The 19,454-nt window shown below is 36.6% G+C and overlaps 1 protein-coding gene across 3 annotated transcripts in view; it reads left to right on the top strand.

Moving 5' to 3' along the window:
- The window catches only part of CCDC192 (coiled-coil domain containing 192), a 257,820-nt gene that overhangs the window by 25,321 nt on the left and 213,045 nt on the right, over positions 1-19,454 (top strand). The window contains exons 2-3 of one of the 3 annotated variants that reach the window (XM_058440532.1): positions 1,081-1,132; positions 4,108-4,161. In XM_058440532.1, the coding sequence (XP_058296515.1) occupies positions 1,081-1,132; positions 4,108-4,161 (106 nt within the window). Of the gene's footprint in view, positions 1-1,080; positions 1,133-1,675; positions 1,785-4,107; positions 4,162-19,454 lie in introns of all 3 variants that reach the window. The other 2 variants (XM_058440533.1, XM_032156534.2) reach the window with 2 other exon arrangements.

Raw genomic sequence — 19,454 nt, 5'->3', positions numbered from 1 at the left:
ATATTTGTTGACCATCCTATCCTTCTTCAAGTTGCTGAGGGTACAGTAAAAAAAACAACAGAAAAAAATTCCTGTCTTCAAGGAGTTTACATTTTCAGTTGAGAGATGACACAAAAAATATAATAAATAAGAAAACTATATAGTATGTTAGAATGTGGTAAGTATCACAGAGAAAATAGTATGGTGATGAGGTGAGGGGTTAAATTTTAAATGAGATACATATGGTAGGTCCACTGAGGTGGTGACATTTGAGCAAAGACAAGAAGGAAGGAAGAGTAAGCCAAGTGGAGAGACTTAAAGAAAGTATCCAGGGCCCTTGGATGTGCTGGGAACTGAGTGAAGAAAGTATTTCAGAGAGAGAGCGATGAGTCATGTCAAAAGCTGTTAAGGCGAGTTGTGAAAAATAATCACTGGGTATAGGAATGCAGAGATCTCTGGTGAATTGGACAAGTACCGTTTCTGTGGAGTGGTACTAGTAGTGGTACTAGTCTAATTGCAGTGGCTTTAGCAAAAAAGCAAGAAAACTAGAAGGAAAGGAATTGGAGACAGTGAGAATATCGTTTTGCTGTAACCTGAATAGCAAAAGAGGTCAGTATAATCAAGTGGAAATTAAAGTGGTAAGAAGGCTCTAGGCATGATAAATAACAACATGTTTATAAGCTAATGGAAATGATCCAGGAGATAGAGAGAGAAGAGAGAGGGAGAGAGAACAGTGTAGGAGACAAAGAATTCTCCACGTCTGCTGATTCTTAGGAGTTATGCTTTCCTCTCCCCACTTTTTTTTTTTTTTAGTTGAAATACAAGATTGTTCAGGTTTTCAGAACAGATTGTACTGTTCAGACTACTTATTCTCAAGAGAACCTTTAAAGGATATTTTATCTTCTGCGAGTAAAGTTTACATTCCATTATTTTTATTTCCCTTAGAAATGTCCAGAAATTGACATTTGGAGGAAATACTTTAGAAAATTTATTTTAAATGTTACAGTGTAATGATCTATTCATTGTAGGTGCGGGGGTGTGTGTGTGCACATGAGTGCCTGAAATAAAATTTTGGAATTCTAAACGTTGACTTTTTTTCAGCATGACATCTGGAAGTTTAGAGTCAGATACACAACAAGAAAACAAAGTATCGGTAAGAAATGAAGTTTGTATGAATTCTTTATTTAAAAAAAATCATTATAGGTAATGAAACTAACTTCTTTAATTAATATTGAGGTTTTCTTGATATTGTTTAGTTTTCACATTTTACTAGTAAAGATTTTAGAAATAAAACGTAGAAAATTGTTTTCCAAGTAGGCGATTGATGTAAAGTGGGGTGGTGTGGTAACTGTGGGATGTTACTGGGGCTTCAGAAAAGTTAGGTGTGATGTGGCACGGCCTTTCTTCTTTTGACATGTAATAAATGCCACACTGCTCTCTGTGGCCCTACAATACTATAGACATCCTGGGCTATTTTTGAAGTGTCAGCTTGTGTATAAGGAAATCCTGGAATTCACACATGAATGATACACATTGGGTACAACACAGTATTTGGTTTAGCTAGACTTAGGTTTAAATCACAGTCTATTCCAGATATATCTATTCTTATTCTCTTTCAAGTCGCTGTGACCCTTGAAGGCTTCTTACACCATGAGCTCCATTATGTCTTGGTAAAGCTGGATCCTTTCTACCTAAGCACCACTGAGTCTCTCCCTAGGCCTCCAGTGTAACTGTGGGTTGCTGAGAGGTGCTGGAGCTAGGTGATGGGTATACAGAAGATCATAATACCAATTCTCTACTTTTATGTAAGTTTGAGGATTTTTCTTTAAAAAGAAAAAATTAGCTATCTATATTTCCCTTAATCTCCTTTGATTCAGGTTGAAGACCCTCTGGACTCCACCAGAGATATTTCTGGAACAATCTTTTCAGCTCTAATATAGAGGCAGTGTAGTATGGAGAAAAAGTACAGACTAGGAATCAAGACTTGGGATGAGGCCAAAATTTGCCATCTCCAACCTGTGTGATGATAGCCAAGTCATTTAAGCTCTCCAAGCTTTACTTTTCATCTGTAGAATAAAGATAATGAGACTAAACTAGTCTACTTCAAATAAGATTTTTGGGATGTGAAAATGGTTAAGTGCCTGAGAGTGTACAGGAGCATGGTTATTCAGAATTGATAGCATTCCGCTGGGCTTCCCTGTGGGCCAGGGAACTTTGTTCTTTAATTTCTCTATTTCTTTCTGGATTCAGCAGTTCTGGCCTACCACTCCCTTGCAATCCCAGCATCACTAGCTGTATTAGTTCGTTCTCGCACCACTATAAAGAAATACCTGAGACTGGGTAATTTATAAAGAAAAGAAATTTAATTAGCTTGCGCTTCTGCAGGCTGTACGGGAAGCGTAGTGGCTTCGGCTTCTGCTTCTGGGGAGGCCTTAGGAAGCTTCCAATTATGGCAGAAGGCAAAGGGGTGGCGAGGCATCTCACACAGTGGGAGCAGGAGCGAGCGAGAGAGAGAGAGAGAGGGCCAATGCTACACGCTTTTTAGCAACCAAATCTCCTGAAAACTCACTCACCATCATGAGAACAGCACCAAGGCAACAAGGGGATGGTTCTAAACCATTCATGAGAAACTGCCTCCATGATCCAATCACCTTCCACCAGGCGTCCTCTTCCAACACTGGGAATTATAATTCAACATGAGATTTGGACAGGGACACAGATCCAAACCTTATCACCAGCTAAGAATAATTGATTCTCTTGTGAGTGATATATGTAGAATCTCACTTCTGTACAATTATTTTTGATCATAAAATGTTAACATCTCTCTTCTCAGTGTAGTTCATTTTATCTGGTCCTAGACAAACTGGACATAGCTCTCAAATTTATAATAATTTTCAGAAAGAGAGTTTCTCTTGAAGAAATATTAGCCAAAGGCAAATCAAATTAGTTTGGTTTCAATTAAAAATATATTTTCTAACTCTAGTGATAATTTAATCTTACGTTGCTTTTTTTTAGCTAAGAAAACCTGATAATGAAGTTTTGCTTCATTTAATGGAGCTGTTTATGATACTGTTGCCCAAAGAGTGTCCCTCACTGGACCATATGAAAACAATTTTTCTCTGGTTGGTGGGGACCCTTGAATTTGGGACATGGGAATCTTCAGGGAACCAATTTCTACTTAACTGCCTTGTCTTCTAAGGATGCTAATCAACCAGCACCCTAGAGGTAACCCTCTCATGGGCGGTATCTACACTGAAAAGGACAAGGTGCCAATTACCTACTACCTTTAGGATTTCTGCCAAGGGCTTCAATTAGCTTCCTGGAGTTCAGAATCCATCCCCTTCCAATTTACATTGGGCAAGCTTGGGATCCCTGGGGCTTGAAGGAACTGGTTGTGCTTCAGTTTCTGATTTTTTAAAAAATATTTCTAAAGAAATACATTTAGCTGGAGGGAGTTGGGATTAGAGACCTCAAAGTGGTGGGGATATCCATGATTACTGCTGCCTCCTTCCACAACACAGTCTCTTTTAAGTCATGGAACTCAAAGAGCACAGAACTCAGCAGAATGGATTCTGCTGTGAACCATGAGGAACCAAACTGCAGGTGGATCTCAGTTGCCTCTTTTAAATAATTGCTTTTAGTTTTGGTCAAGAAGACAGAGATGAGAAAATCTTTTCATGAAGTTTTCTTGACCACCAAGCAGAATTAACCCCGCTCTCTCTGCCTTTGTGTCTTGGTGGTTCTTTATTTGCTTTTACTGCACTATTCTCTGAATCTACTTTGACTTTTGAACTCTGTTGGTAAACAGTGCATTCCTAGAGAAAGGACTGAGCTTTATTAGTCTCTGGGACAAAATTTCAGACGTCGAAATGGCTCTCAATCGATATCATTTGAAATAAAACAAACAGACTGAGCTCCAGGCATAGTAGCAGGTGATTGAAATTCCGTGTCCCTCTGAATCCATAGAGCAGCCCATGAGGGTGGTGTCTGGCATCATCATTGTTATATTGATAATTTTCTTCCTATTGTTATTATTACCAATTTAGAAATTAAGAAATTGAGATTTGGGGAGATTCAAGGAGCTCCAGATGTGAAGTGATCAAAGAATATGTGTTTACTTTATCGCAGGAACCTGATGGGATATCCAGTAAGACTTTGTTTAAATCCACTCTCGGGTGCCAGGTAGTCCCCATTTATCTCAATCCTATCTATTCCTTGGGCCTGCTGGAGAATTAGAATGTTATATAAACTATTGCTTTTGCTGCATTTTAACATCTTCTGACAGAATAGCTAGTGCATATAAATTATCTCACTTGAAACTGTTTAGGAAATAAAAATTCTACTGCAAGAAGGGTTGGCCTAAATAGGATCAGGACTGCTCCCTCTAAACTATTTCTGAGACCTAGACACATAGAAATGAGCAATGTAAAACATATAATGTCATTGGTTATGTGGAGTGGCACATCTAAAAGTAAGACTACGGGTGTTAATTCATTAGCTCTAGAATATATATAAAGTATTTTACTCAGTGTGCAAAACTAGGCTTATTATAAAATCCTGTAAGCCCTTTAGCTTTCAAATAGTAATTTAGTGATGACTTTATTAAAGAATCACTATTTTAAGTGCCAAAGATATGAAAGCACTTTTCGGTTTTTAATTTGTAAGATCAAATAATAGCCCACTACAAAGGAAGTCAGCTTTACAAAGTGACCTTAAAGTAGCTAAAAGATATTATGTTTGATAATTTGGGGAAAGCAAGCAGTGTCTTAGTTGTGTCAAATTATATAAATTCTGTTCTTCTTTTAATACTTAATGTAATATACTATTAGTTTTGCTGGAAACATACATTTGGTCATATTTCTGGTACCTATAAATTTTAACATTCTAAGATGACTTTCAAAAGATTCTTTCCTTTGATGAGCAAACTTTCAAATCGTTAATGAATCAAGGTTATCAATATATCATGTGTTTTAAAAAAGTGATTTAAAGGAGATATCACTGTTTATTGTTAAGATGAAAACAATATAAAATTGTACATGTATCTGTATTTAAATAAAGATTTGTTGCTGTTCTGGGAAATAGGTTAATTTTTTTACCACTCTAATAGGTACGAAATTACATCTCAAAACTCTTTGTTTTGCCTCTCCTTTCTTTCTCTCTCTTTCAGCTTTACTAAGGCATAATTGACACATTTAAAGCATACAAGTTGATGAGTTTTGATACCATGTGAAGCTACTACCACAATCAGGATAATGAGCCTATCTACCACCCTCAAAAGTTACTCATGCGCCTTAGGAATTCCCCCACCTGCCTCTCCCCACCTGCCCACACCCCTCAAGCATTTCCTTGTGATTTTTATAAATGGAGACATACAGAATGTACCCTTTTTTACTGCTTTCTTTCACTTAGAAAAATTGTTTTGAAATTTATCCATGTTGTAGTGTGTATCAATAACTCATTTTTATTGCAGAATAGTTTCCTATTTTATTGGAGGTACCAATTTGTTTATCCCTGCTACAGACTGGGTATGGTTTGTTTGCCCCCATCAAATCTCATGTTGAACTTTGATCTCCAGTGTTAGAGGGAGTTCTAATGGGAGGTGTTTGGGTCATGGGGGTGGATCCCTCATGAATAGATTAACATCCTCCCTTGGGGGTGAGTTCTCAATAAGCTGATTGTTAAAAAGAGTCTGGCACCTGCCTGCGTTGTCTCCTTTCTTCCTGTCTCACCCTGTGATAATCTGCACATTCCTGCTCCTTCCACCATTAGTGGAAGCAGTCTGAGATCCTCCAGAAACTAAGCAGATGCTGACACCATGCTTCTTGTGCAGCCTACAGATCCATCAGCCAAATAAACCTCTTTTCTTTTCAAATTACCCAGTCTCAGATATTCTTTTATAGCAACACACAACAGACTAAGACAATCCTTTGTCTGTTGACTGACATTTAGATTATTTCCAGTTTTAGGCTCTGAAAAATAAGGCTTCTATGAATATTCATGCATGAGTCTTTGTATAGACATATGCTTTCTTTCCTCTTGGGAAAATACACAAGACTGGAATGGTAGAGTCATATGGTAGGTGTACCTTTAACTTTTAAAAAACCTGCTAACCTGTTTTCCAAAGTCATTGTATCATTTAACATCCCCACCAGCGATGCATGAAAATTTTAGTTCATCTACATTCTTTGCAACCCTATGAAGGTCAGCCTTTAAAATTTTAGTCATTCTGTGGCTGGGTACAGTGGCTCACGCCTGTAATCCCAGCACTTTGGGAGGCCAAGGTGGGCAGATCACCTGTGGTCGGGAGTTCGAGACCAGCCTGACCAACATGGAGAAACGCTGTCTCTACTAAAAATACAAAATTAGCCGGGCATGGTGGTGCATGCCTGTAATCCCAGCTACTCGGGAGAATGAGGCAGGAGAATCACTTGAACCCGGGAGGCGGAGGTTGCGGTGTGCCGAGATCACACCTTTGGACTCCAGCCTGGGCAACAACAGAGAAACTCCGTCTCAAAAAAAAAAAAAAATTTAGTCATTCTAATAGGCTTAGTTATAACTCATTGTGGTTTTAATTTGCATTTCCTTAATAGCTAATGGTGTTGAGCAACTTTTCACTTGCTTATTTGCCATCCTTCAATCTTATTTAGTGAAGTATTTATTCAAGCCTTTTGTCCATTTTCAAGTTGTGTTAGTTTGTTATTTGATAATGAGAGTTTAAAAAAATATAATTTGGATGTAAGGAATTTTTCATATATATTTTGCAAGTATTTTCTCCTGTCTGTACTTGGTCTTGTAATTCTCTTAGTAATGTCTGTAGATAAACAGAAGTTTTTCATTTTGATGATATCTAATTTATCAATTTGTATTTTCATGGACCACGCTTTTGACATCTGGTCTAAAAAAATCTTTGCCCGAGGTTACAAATATTTCTCCTAATTTTTACTCTAGGAATGTTATACTTTTAGGGATTTTTTCCTGTTGTTTTCATCTTTTAAAAAGTAATTGACACACAATAATTGTACATATTTATGGGGTACAGTGAGATGTTTTAATATGTGTATATAATGTGAAGTGATCAAATTAGGATAATTACCATATCTATTACCTCAGACATTTATAATTTCTTTGCTAAAAACATTAAAAAACCTCTTCTCTAGCTATTTTGAAATATACAAATGTATTATTGTTAACTGTAGTTACTCTGCTTTGCAGTGGAACACTAGAACGTATTCCCCCTATCTAGCTATAACTTTGTATTTATCCCCCTATACCACCATCTCCCCAATCTTCTTCAGCCTCGGGTAACCCCTATTTTACTCTCTCTTTCTATGAAATCGATTTTTTTAGATTCCACATATAAGTAAGATTATGCAGTATTTGTTTTTCTGTGTCTGGCTTATTTCACTTATCATGATGTCCTCCAGGTCCACCTATGTTACTGCAAATGACACAATTTCAGTCTTTTTTGTGGCTGAATAGTATTCTGTTGTGTAAATAGATCACATTTTCTTTAGTCACTCATCCATTGATGGATACTTAGTTGGACTTAATATCTTTGCTATTGTGAATAGTGCTGCAATAAACATGAGTGTGCAGATATCTCTTTGACATACTAATTTCATTTCCTTTGGATATAGACCAAGTAGTGGGGCTACTGGATCACAGGGTAGTTTATTTATTTATTTATTTTTAGACAGAATCTCACTCTGTCACCCAGGCTAGAGTGCAGTGGTGTAGTCTTGGCTCACTGCAACCTCTGCCTCCCAGATTCAAGTGATTCTCCTGCCTTAGCCTCCTGAGTACCTGGGACTACAGGCACATGCCACCACGCCTGGATAACTTTTGTACTTTTTTTTAAGTAGAGATAGGGTTTCAGCCCCTGACCTCAAGTGATCCATCTGCCTTGGCTTCCCAAAGTGCTGGGATTACAGGCGTGAGCCACTGCGCGTGGCCAGTAGGTCTATTTTTAATTTTTAAGGCACCTCCCTACTCTTTTCCACAGTGGTTGTACTAATTTACATTCTCACCAACAATACATAAGAATCTCCCATTCTCCCTGCTCTCACCAGCATTCATTATTTTTTGTCTTTTCAATAATATTCATTCTAACTAGGGTGAGATGATATCTTATTGTGGTTTTGATTTGCATTTTCCCAATTAGTGAAGTTGAGCATTTAAAAAATATACATGTTAGCAATTTGTCTTTTGAGAAGTGTCTATTTAGGTATTTTGCCCATTTATAATCAGATTATGAGGTTTTTTTTGCTATTGAGTTGTTCAGGATCCTTATATATTCTGGTTATTAACGCCTTGTCAGATGCATACTTTGTGAATATTTTCTCCCATTCTGTAGGTTGTTTCTTCACTATATTGATTACTTCCTTTGCAATACAGAAGCTTTTCAAATTGATGTAATCCCATTTGTCTAATTTTGCTTTTGTTACATGTGCTTTTGAGGTCTTATTCAAAAAATCCTCACCCATACCAATCTCACAAAGCGTTTTCCCTATATTTTATTCTAGTGGTTTCATAGTTTCAGGTTTACATTTAAGTCTTTAATTCACTTTGAGTTGATTTCTGTAAGCTGGAAGAGATAGGAGACTAGTTTCATTCTTCTGCATGTGGATGTCCAGTTTTTCCAGCACCATTTATTGAAGAGACAGTCTTTTCTTCAGTATGTATTATTGGCAACTTTGCTGAAGCTCAGTTGGCTGTTAATGTGTGGATTTCTGTGTTTTATGCCAGTGGCATGCTGTTTTGTTTACGATTGCTTTGCAGTATATTTGGAAGTAAGGTAGTGTGCCTCTAGCTTGGTTTTATTTGATCAAGATTGCTTTGGCTGTTTGGAGTCTTTTTTGGTTCCATACCAATTTTGGGATTGTTTTTTTCTATTTCTGTGAAGGATACCATTGGCATTTTGATAGGGATTGCATTTAATCTGTAAATTTCTTTGGATAGTGAAGACATTTTAACAATATTAATATATGTCTATGAACATGAGAAATCTTTCCATTTATTTGTTTACCCATTTCTTTCATCAATGTTTTGTAGTTTTTATTGTAAAGATCTGTTTTTGTGTAAAGTCTTTGAAGTTTCATACACAAAAGATCATGTCATCTGTAAACAGGAACAATGTGATTTCCTCCTTTACAGTTTGAAGGCCCTGCACTTCTTTCTACTGCCTAATTGCTCTGGCTAGGGCTTCCAGTACTATGTTGAACAAATTAGTAAAAGTGGGCATCCTTGTCTTGTGATTTTAGTAAAAATGTTTTCAACGTTTCTCCATTCAGTATGATATTAGATATGGCTTTGTCATATATGGTCTTTATTGTGCTGAGGCACATTCCTTCTATACCAAATTTGTTGAGAGTTTTTATCATGAAGGGATGTTGCATTTCATCAAATGCTTTTTTTTTTTTTTTGCATCTGTTGAAATGATCATATGTTTTTGGCCTTCATTCTGTTGATGTAATGAGTAATGTTTATTGATTTGTGAATGTTGAACTCTCCTTGTATCCCTGGTATGAATCCCACTTAATCATGATGAATAGTCTTTTTGATGTGCTATTGGATTGGATTTGCTAGCATTTTGTTGAGGATTTTTGCCTCTATGTTCATCAGGAATACTGGCCTGTAGTTTTCTTGTTTGTTGTGTCCTTGCCTGGTTTTGTATCAGGGTAATGCTCACTTCATAGACTGAGTTAGGAAGAATTCTCTTCATTTCAATTGTTTGGAATAGTTTAAGAAGAATTGATATTAGTTCTTCTTTAAATGTTTGGTAGATTTCAGCGGTGAAGCTGTCAGGTCCTGAGCTTTTCTTTGATGGGAGATTTTTATTACTGATTCAATCTTGTTATTTGTTATTGGTCAGTCCAGGTTTACTATTTCTTCATGTTTTATTCTTGATAGGTTGTATGTGTCCAGGAAGTTTCTCTTTTTATATTTAGGTCTATAGTCTCTCTAGAAATTTCCCTCAGCTGAGGGAGCTCCAATTTACTAAAATTACCTGCCCCACCTCTTTCTTCATAGGATTAACCTTCATTCAATGACTTCTGATGCAGGGCCATAAGATGTGACCTCCTTGCTTTGATTGGGAACAGTTCTGAAGGGCTATCCCAGCTCCATATCTCCCCTTGAAATTGGCTGAAGCCTCTGTTGTATTTTTCCTTGTTTCCTTACCTTATAGGGGCCATCTCCAATAAGACTTCTGCAGCCAAATCTCTCTTTCAGACTCTGTTTCCTGGAACCCTAACCTCATACAACCACAAGTACCAGAATAAATCATAACCTAATGAATGAGGTTGTGTGAATAGAAATTAATAAGAAATATTAAACAGCCGTAGTGTTATCACTGAAGGCAAGACAAAAAAATATGAATAGAAACTGTCATTGTAACTGACAGCCCTTTAGAGAAATCTTTCTTAATATACATAAGAAATTAAATGAATATTTGCTTGCAAACTTCAGGGAAGTAAAATATTTTATTTAACAAATCATTGCAATGTTCATATATTCAGTTTTAAGAATTTACTTTTTGCCACAAAAGGACACAAATAGTATGTAAATTGAATCTTTATTTCTAGATTCTTCTGCTAAAGGTAAGTAATGTTATTTTCCCAGATCTTATTTATCCACATTATACTCTCCTGTTCCCATTCTGTTCCCTGCCCCTGTATAACTGTATTCACCCAATTTAAATAGTGTAGCCTAAATTCTCTGCAGAAAAAAGCTTCTGCAGATTTCAGCTCAAGCAGTGCATAGAAAGGTAGTAGTAATAGTATCCTTGTAATTGGGAATTTTTTTTTTTTTTGCCTGATATCAAGAAAGATCAAAATTTCAATTAATTTTATTTAATTTGATTATCATCAATTTTTTGAACATTATCTGCTGCAATTGACTAAATTCTTAATATTTTATTTACCTTAATAATTTATTTCTCCTTCATAAAAGCTATTAAAGTTGGGAAGCAGAAGGTCTCTAGGGAACTCTCTGGATGGACACTTTACCTGGAAATGCATTTCTGCAATCTGGGCAGCAATGGGTAGGAGGGGGAAAATTGTCATTGTGGGGGCTCTATCCAGAAGTTACACATATAACTTCTGCACTCCTTCATCAGCCAAAGAAGTCACATAGTCCCAAACAACTTCAGGCTTGTGGAAGTAAAATCATATTATGTGCCTGGGAAAAGTTTTAGAACTATCTTGTGACCAGAAAATTATAGCAATATAAAGCTAGACAAAAAACAAAAACAAAAACAAAAACAAAAACAAAACAAAACAAAAAACAAAAACACAGAATTAAACCTAAGAAGGAAGAATTATCTCCAGAAGTTCTCACTTTAATAATAAGTGCTATTTAACTTGAGAGCAGAGGCCATAAAAAAGATCTTAGTGATTTAAAATGAGGTTGGCCAAATATCTGGGAAGTGTCCTTTAGAAAATGATCCTTCACAAACAACTGGGCAAGACGACCTATTTTGTTTTTAATTTATATGATAGTACAAATGTATAAGGTCCTGTCTTCATGCATTTTTTAAATTTTTTTAAATGTCAACAGACAAAGAAATTTAGAAAACATGTGCCGCTGAAACAGATTGTTTACAGACAGAATGTTTTTCAGAATTTCCCCAAGAGGCACCAGTGGTGCAAAGAAACTCTATAAATGGAAGCATTTGAGTGTCTCCAAATTTGTTTCATCAGATACCCATGACATTTTTTTTCTCCATTTGGCTTCTTCAAATGGCAAAAAGTTCCTAACAACTGGCATAATTTGAGGAAGGCATACTAATTTGTGCTGTGTAGTGCTGGCACATTTTATTCCCTATGAGGGTGTTGAGTTTGTATGTATAGAAGGAAGGCAATTTGGTAATGTGAAAAAGGGAGAGAAATATATATCCTTAGAGTTTAAGGGTTACTCTGTACTAACATTTTGAATAAAATCAGATTTTATGTGCAACTTGCTCATCCTCTGGAAACTGAATGTTTAGATCAGGGAAGACTGGGCAAGGGGAAGCAAGTTTTGAGGATCATCTTGTTAAAAATATTTAAAAATTTTTAATTGTTATGGGTACACAGTAAGTGTATATATCTACGGGGTACATGAGATGAAATATTTTGATACAGGCATAAATATACAATAATCACAACAGGATAAATGGGTACCCATCACCTCAAGCTTTTATATTTCATTTGTGTTACAAACAATCCAATTATACTCTTTTAGTTATTTTTAAATGTACAATAAGTTATTGTTGACTGTACTCACCCTGTTGTGCTATCAAATACTAGATCTTATTCATTTTCTCTAACTACACTTTTGTACCCATTAACCATCCTCACTTCCATCTTCTGTTAGCCATCCTTCCACTTTTTATCTCCATGGATTCAATTGTTTTAATTTTTAGCTCTTTATTCACAGACCCCTTCCAGCTTCTGTTAGCCATCCTTCCATTTTTTATCTCCATGGATTCAATTGTTTTAATTTTTAGCTCCCCAAAATGAGTGAGAGCACGCAAAGTTTGTCTTTCTTGACAGGTTTATTTCACTTAACATAATGACCTCCAGTTTCATCCATATTGTTGAAAAGGACAGGATATCGTTCTTTTATATGGCTGACTAGTACACCATTGTGTACATCTACCACATTTTCTTTTTTTATTCATCCGTTGATAGACACTTAGACTGTTTCCAAATCCTGGCTATTGTGACTAGTGCTGCAATAAACATGGGAGTGCAGGTATCTCTTCAATATGCTTATTTCCTTTATATATATATACACACACCAAGCAGTGGGATTGCTGAATCACGTGGTAGCTCTATTTTTAGTTTTCTTGAGAAACCTCCTGTATTAGTCCATTCTCACATTGCTCTAAAGAACTACCTGAGACTGGGTAATTTATAAAGAAAAGAGGATGAACTGGCTCAGGGTTCTGCTCATGGTTCTACAGAAAGCATGGCTGGGAGGCCTCAGAAAACTTATAATCATGGTGGAAGTTGAAGAAGAAGGAGGCACGTTTCGCATGGCCAGACCAGGAGGAAGAGAGAGAGGGGGGAGGTGACATATGCTTTTTAAACAACCAGATCTCATGAGAACTCACTCACTATCATGAGAACAGCAAGGGGGATGTCCACCCCCCTGATCCAATAGTCTCCCACCAGACTCTTCCTCCAACATTGGGGATCACAATTCAACATGAGATTTGTGCTGGGACACAAACTCAGACCATATCATTTCACCCTCACCCTCCCAAATCTCATGTCCTTCTCACATTGCAAAATACAATTAACCTTTCTCAACAATCTCCCAAGTCTTAAATAATTTCAGCATTAACTCAAAAGTCTACAATCCAAAGTATCTTCTGAGACAAGATAAGTCCCTTCTGCCTATGAGTATGTAAAATCAAAACCAGTTAGTTACTTCCAAGATTCAATGGGGGTACTGGCATTGGGCAAATACTCCTATTCTAAAAGGGAAAAATCAGCCCAAACAAAGGGGCTAAAGGCCCCATGCAAGTCCAAAACTCAGCAGGGCACTCATTCAATCTTAAAGCTCCAGAATGATTTCCTTTGATTCCATGTTTCACATCCTGGCAACACTGATGAAATGGGCAGAATCCCAAGGCCTTGGGTAGCTCTGCCCCTGTGGTTCTGCCGAGGACAGCCCCCATGGCTGCTTTCATGGGCTGGCATTGAGTGTGTCTGCAGCTTTTCCAGGTGCACGATGCAAGCTGTTGGTGGATCTACCATGCTGGGGTCTGGTGGATGGTGGCTCTCTTCAAAGAGCTCCACTAGGCAGTGCCTCATTGGGGACTCTGTATGTAGGCTCCAACTCCATATTTCTCCTCCACACTGCCCTAGTAGAGGTTCTTCATGAGGGCTTTGGCCCTGCAGCAGACTTCTGCCTGGACATTCAGGCCTTTCCATACATTCTCTGAAATCTAGGCAGAGGCTCCTAAGCCTCAACTCTCACATTCTGCACCCATAGGCTTAACACCACATGGAAGCCTCCAAGGCTTACAACTTGTACCCTCTGAAACAACAGGGTGAGCTGTATCTTGGGACCTTTAAGATACAGACCTTAAGATGGCTGGGCCTGGAATGGCTATAATGCATGGCGCCATGTCCTGAGGCTGTACAGAGCAGCAGGACCTTGGGCCTGGCCACAAAACCATTCTTCCTTCCTTGGCCTCCAGGCCTAAGATGGGAGGGGCTGACGTGAAGTTCTCTGAAATGTCTTCGAGGTCTTTTCCCCATTATCTTGACTATCCACATTTGGCTCCTCTTTACATATGCAAATTTCTGTAGCTGGCTTGAATTTCTCCCCAGAAAATGGGTTTTTCTTTTCTACTACATGTCTGGGCTGCAAATTTTCCAAACTTTTACACACTGCTTCCCTTTTAGATATTATTTTCAGTTTCAGATCATTTCTTTGCTCATGCATATGACCATATGCTGTTACAACCAGCCAGCACATATCTTGAATGCTTTGCTGCTTAGAAATTTCTTCCACCAGATACCCTAAATCATCTCTCTCATGTTCAACATTGTACATATTCCCAGAGCAGAGGCAAAATGCCTCCAGCTTCTTTGCTAACACATAAGAAAAGTGACCTTGCTCCAGTTCTCAATAAGTTCCTTATCTCCATCTGAGACCACCTCAGCCTGACGTCATTGTCTATATCACTATCAGGATTTTGGTCACAACCATTCAACAAGTCTCTAGGAGTTCCAAACTTTCCTTCATCTTTCTGTCTTGTTCTGAGCCCTCCAAACTCTTCTAACCTATGCCCATTACTGAGTCCCAAAGCTGCTTCCACATTTTCAGGTATCTTTATAGCAATGCCCCACTCCCAGTATCAATTTTCTGTATTAGTCCATTCTCAAATTGCTATAAAGAACTACCTGAGACTGAGTAATTTATAGATAAAACAGGTTTGATTGGCTCATAGTTCCACAAGCTGTACAGGAAGCATGGCTGTGGAGGCCTCAGGAAACTTGCAATCATAGTACAAGGCAAAGGAGAAGGAGGCATGTCTCATGTGGCTGGAGCAGGAGGAAGAGAGAAAGGGGGGAGGTGTCACACACTTTTAAACAACCAGATCTCGTGAGAACTCACTCATTATCATGTGAACTGCAATGGAGAGTAAGCCCCAATGATCCAATCACCCCCCACTAGGCTCCTCCTCCAACACTGGGGTTACAATTCAGCATGAGACTTGGGTGGGGATACAAATTCAAACCATATCACCTCCATACTGTTCTTTATAGTAGCTGTACTAATTTACATTTCCACCAACAGTGTATGAGGGTTCCCTTTTCTCCACATCCCTGCCAGCATTTGTCATTGTCTGTCTTTTGGATAAAGACCATTTTAACTGGGGTGAGATGATATCTTATGTAGTTTTGATTTGCGTTTCTCTGATGATCAGTGATGTCAAGCACTTCTTCATATGGCTTTTTGCCATTTGTATGTCTTCTTTTGAGGAATGTCTATTAAGATCTTTTGCTCATTTTTAATTAGAGTATTAGTTTTTTTTTTACTATTGTTTGAGCTCCTTATATATCCTGGCTGTGAATCCCTTGTCAGATGGGTAGTTTGCAAATATTTTCTCCCATTTGTGGGTTGTTTCTTCACTTTGTTGATTATTTCCTTTGCTATACAGAAGCTTTTTAACTTCATGGGATCCCATTTGTCAATTTTTGCTTTGGTTCCCTGTGCTTATGGAGTATTACTCAAGAAATATTTGCCCAGAACAATGTCCTGGAGCATTTCCTCAATGTTTTATTTTAGTAGTTTCATAGTTGAGGTCTTAGATTTAAGTCTTTCATCCATTTTGATTTGATTTTTGTAAATGGCAAAACATAGGGGTCTAGTTTCATTCTTCTCCATATGGATATCCAGTTTTCCCAGCACCATTTATTGAAGAGACTGTCCCTTCTCCAATGTATATTCTTGGCACCTTTGTCAAAAATGAGTTTACTGTAGATGTATGAATTTATTTCTGGGTTCTCTATTTTGCTCCATTGGTCTGTTTTCATTTTTGTGCCAGTATCATGCTATTTTGGTTACTATAGCTCTGTGGTATAATTTGAAGTCAGGTAATGTGATTCCTCCAGTTTTGTTCTTTTTGCTCATGGTATCTTTGGCTATTCTGGGTCTTTTATGGTTCCATACAAATCTTGGATTTTTTTTTTTAATTCTGAGAAGAATTTCATTGGCATTTTGTTAGAGATTGCATTGAATCTGTACATTGCTTTGGGCAGTATGGACATTTTAAAAATATTTATTCTTCCAGACCATGAACATGGAATGTTGTTTCCTTTTTTTGGTATCCTCTTCAATTTCTTGCATTAATGTTTTATAGTTTTCATTGTAGAAATCTTTCATTTATTTGGCTAAGTTTATTCCTGGGTATTTTATTTTATTTTTATCTCTTGTAAATGGAATTACTTTCTTGATTTCTTTTTCAGGTTGTTTGCTGTTGGCATATAGAAATGTTACTGATTTTTGTATGTTGATTTTGTATTCTACAACTTTACTAAATTTGTTTATCCATTTTAACAGCTATTTTTTATGAAGTCTTTAGGTTTTTCCAAACATAAGATCATATTATCTGCAAACAAGGATAATTTGACTTCTTCCTTTGCAATTTGGATGCTCTCTATTTCATTCTCATCTCACTGCTCTAGGTAGGAGTTCTAGTACTATGTTGAATAACTGGTGAAAATGGAGAGACCATCAAAATTAATCAGTCTGACTTTGAAAGCACACTTCAATTGCTATGACCTGAAGAAAATCACTTTTCAAAACTGTTTAAAATTTCCTTAAGAGAAGCTATCCTTTGAAGGGGTTAGGACAGTTACTCACTCTAGCTTTTCCCTTTGAGAGGCTTTCTCTGGATACTTGGGGAAGTTGGCAGAGAGTGCAGGTGGCAGCAGGGTAAATAGCACAAGGATGCAGCCTCTCAGGAAGAAAGTCTCACCTCTGGCTGCCCTTGGTCTCACCAGGCAGATTGCGTAACATCAGCTTAATTTATTTTGATAGTTTTGGTAAACTGAAATTTGCTGCTGGAAATAATAGCCCCAGGTCTTCATGTCAATAGCTAAACTGTTTATGTTAGATCAGGTATCAGAGTCCATTGGTTATTTTGAAATACGCTAAAATATTTCAATCACTGTGGTGTACTATCTGTACTTAGGTTCAGAGAAATGGAGGGTTTTTCTAAGTTTGATTAGAGCTTGCTTCTCCAAGAAGTTGATTGAATGAGGTTATGCATTAACACAGAAAGATGACAAGATAATTTGGATTCTGAAAATTCTGTATCTCATAAGAAAATTTATCACTTACCATTTTTTCAACTCACTTAAGAAGTATTTCCAAATGCTGAAAGTTAGTGGTTGAAAAATATTTATAATGTTTATTACAATATAATATCCTTCATATATTAAGGTCTTTCCTCAAATGCCTAAGGAGAATGCTATAAATTCTAGAACAACCTGCTTTCTCTAGGGCCTGTTTCTACCTGCAATCTTCCTTAAAATAGAAACATCTATGTCTGTGGTGACTACATTCTGAATCCTATTAATCCTTTTCTTCCAAATTACAGCAGCATTGAGTTTTTGCCTCCTTATGTGTTTTTACATTCTTTTCTGATAATTATGTTATTGAAAATATAGAAAGAAGTCTTCCATAGTACTTGCTTTGTGATCACTCATCATGTAATGCTCAAATTCAAATGTACTAAATGGTTGGAATTAGTTTGTGGTTTAAAAAAAAGTCTAGGCCAGGCATGGTGGCTCATGCCTGTAATCCCAGCACTTTCGGAGGCTGAGGCGGGTGGATCATGAGGTCAACAGATCAAGATCATCCTGGCCAACATGGGGAAAACCCGTCTCTACTAAGAATACAAAAATTAGCTGGGCGTGGTGGCACGCACCTGTAGTCCTAGCTACCCAGGAGGCTGAGGCAGCAGAATCGCTTGAACCTGGGAGGCGGAGGTTGCAGTGAGCCAAGATAGTGCTACTGCACTCCAGCCTGGTGACAGAGTGAGACTCCGTCTCAAAAAAAAAGAGAAAAAAAGAAAAGTCTAGTACCTGCAAGGTAAGTTTCAAATATTCAAGTACTTACCCCTATATATACTAGGAAAATAGTATCATCATTCACCATCTCAACTAAAGAAATCCATCTAAATTTTTTTATTTTTTAAGTCATTTTTCAAATAATTTACAGAAGGATAAAGGCATAATAGAAAAATTGATTAAAAATTTTAATAAAAGTTAGACATAGCAAAACTCTTTATATCAAATAAAAAATTTGGCACACAAACATTATAAAAGATAAAAGAATATTGTCATATATTCAATTAGCAAAAGAGGAAAGTCCAAATTCTTGTTGCAAACTATGGTGTGATACAGTCTGTCCTGTATGAAGTACGCTATTTTCTTTATTTTCTGTAGAGACAGGTTGTTTACTCATTGATTCATGAATTTGAGGAAATTTGTTAAAGTTTGTAGGAAATCGTGATCTAAAGATTCATAGTCTATTTCACTTACATGACTGATTCCATCATCAACATTAGTGTGTAAAGTAGCACTGTCCAACAGAAAATATTTCATGTTATATATGTAATTAAGAAGTTTCTAGTAGCCAAATTGAAAATTAAAAGTAAACAGGTGAAATTAAATTTGAATAATACATTTTATTTAATTTTGCATATTCAAAATATTATCGTTTCAACGTACAATTGATATAAAAATACCAATAAGATATCTGACATTCCCATTTATTGTACTAAAGCTTCAAAATCAGTGTGTATTTTATGCTTAAAACACATCTCAAGTCAAACTAACCATATTTTAAGTATCTGAATGTCACATGTAGTTAGTGGCTACCCTATGGGACAGTGCTGGTCCAGAGAGCTTGCTGTAGCTCTTTATATTTGTTTTCTGATTTGTCTAAGAATTGTGAAATGTCTCCTTCTGTCAGTGTTCTTCTGTTTGGTCATTATAGATGGAAAAAGAAAAAATCAGTATTCTCAACTGTGTTCAATGAAAGCTAAAAACATACCATACACATGGCATCTCCTCCTCTACACCATCTTGAAAGATGATGCAATACTTTTGGCAACACAGTATAAAATTGAAAGATGATTATTAATTTCACTATTGTATTTGTCTTTCTAGTAGGTTCCATTATTTTTTGTTTTTCTCTTTAGTCTTTTTTTAAGTCATAGTTGAAAATAATTGATGAATAAGAAAAAAATAATTTCTAGTATAACAAAATAGCAAAATGTTTAAAATGTTAGAAAAAGAAGATCACTAAGATCTCACAATATATCTTAGCTTTATAAAAGGCTCAATGAACTTGTGTGATAATTGTAAGATAGAATAAATTTTATTTTAAAATAAATATATATTATCTTTGTTCTTTGTAAGACTATTAAGAAATAATAGAATTCACAAAATATCAATTTTTAC

This window comes from Hylobates moloch, unplaced genomic scaffold (assembly GCF_009828535.3).
Source record: "Hylobates moloch isolate HMO894 unplaced genomic scaffold, HMol_V3 SCAFFOLD_6, whole genome shotgun sequence".
NCBI classification, from domain to species: Eukaryota; Metazoa; Chordata; class Mammalia; order Primates; family Hylobatidae; genus Hylobates; species Hylobates moloch.
This window is presented reverse-complemented; position numbering and strand designations above follow the sequence as displayed.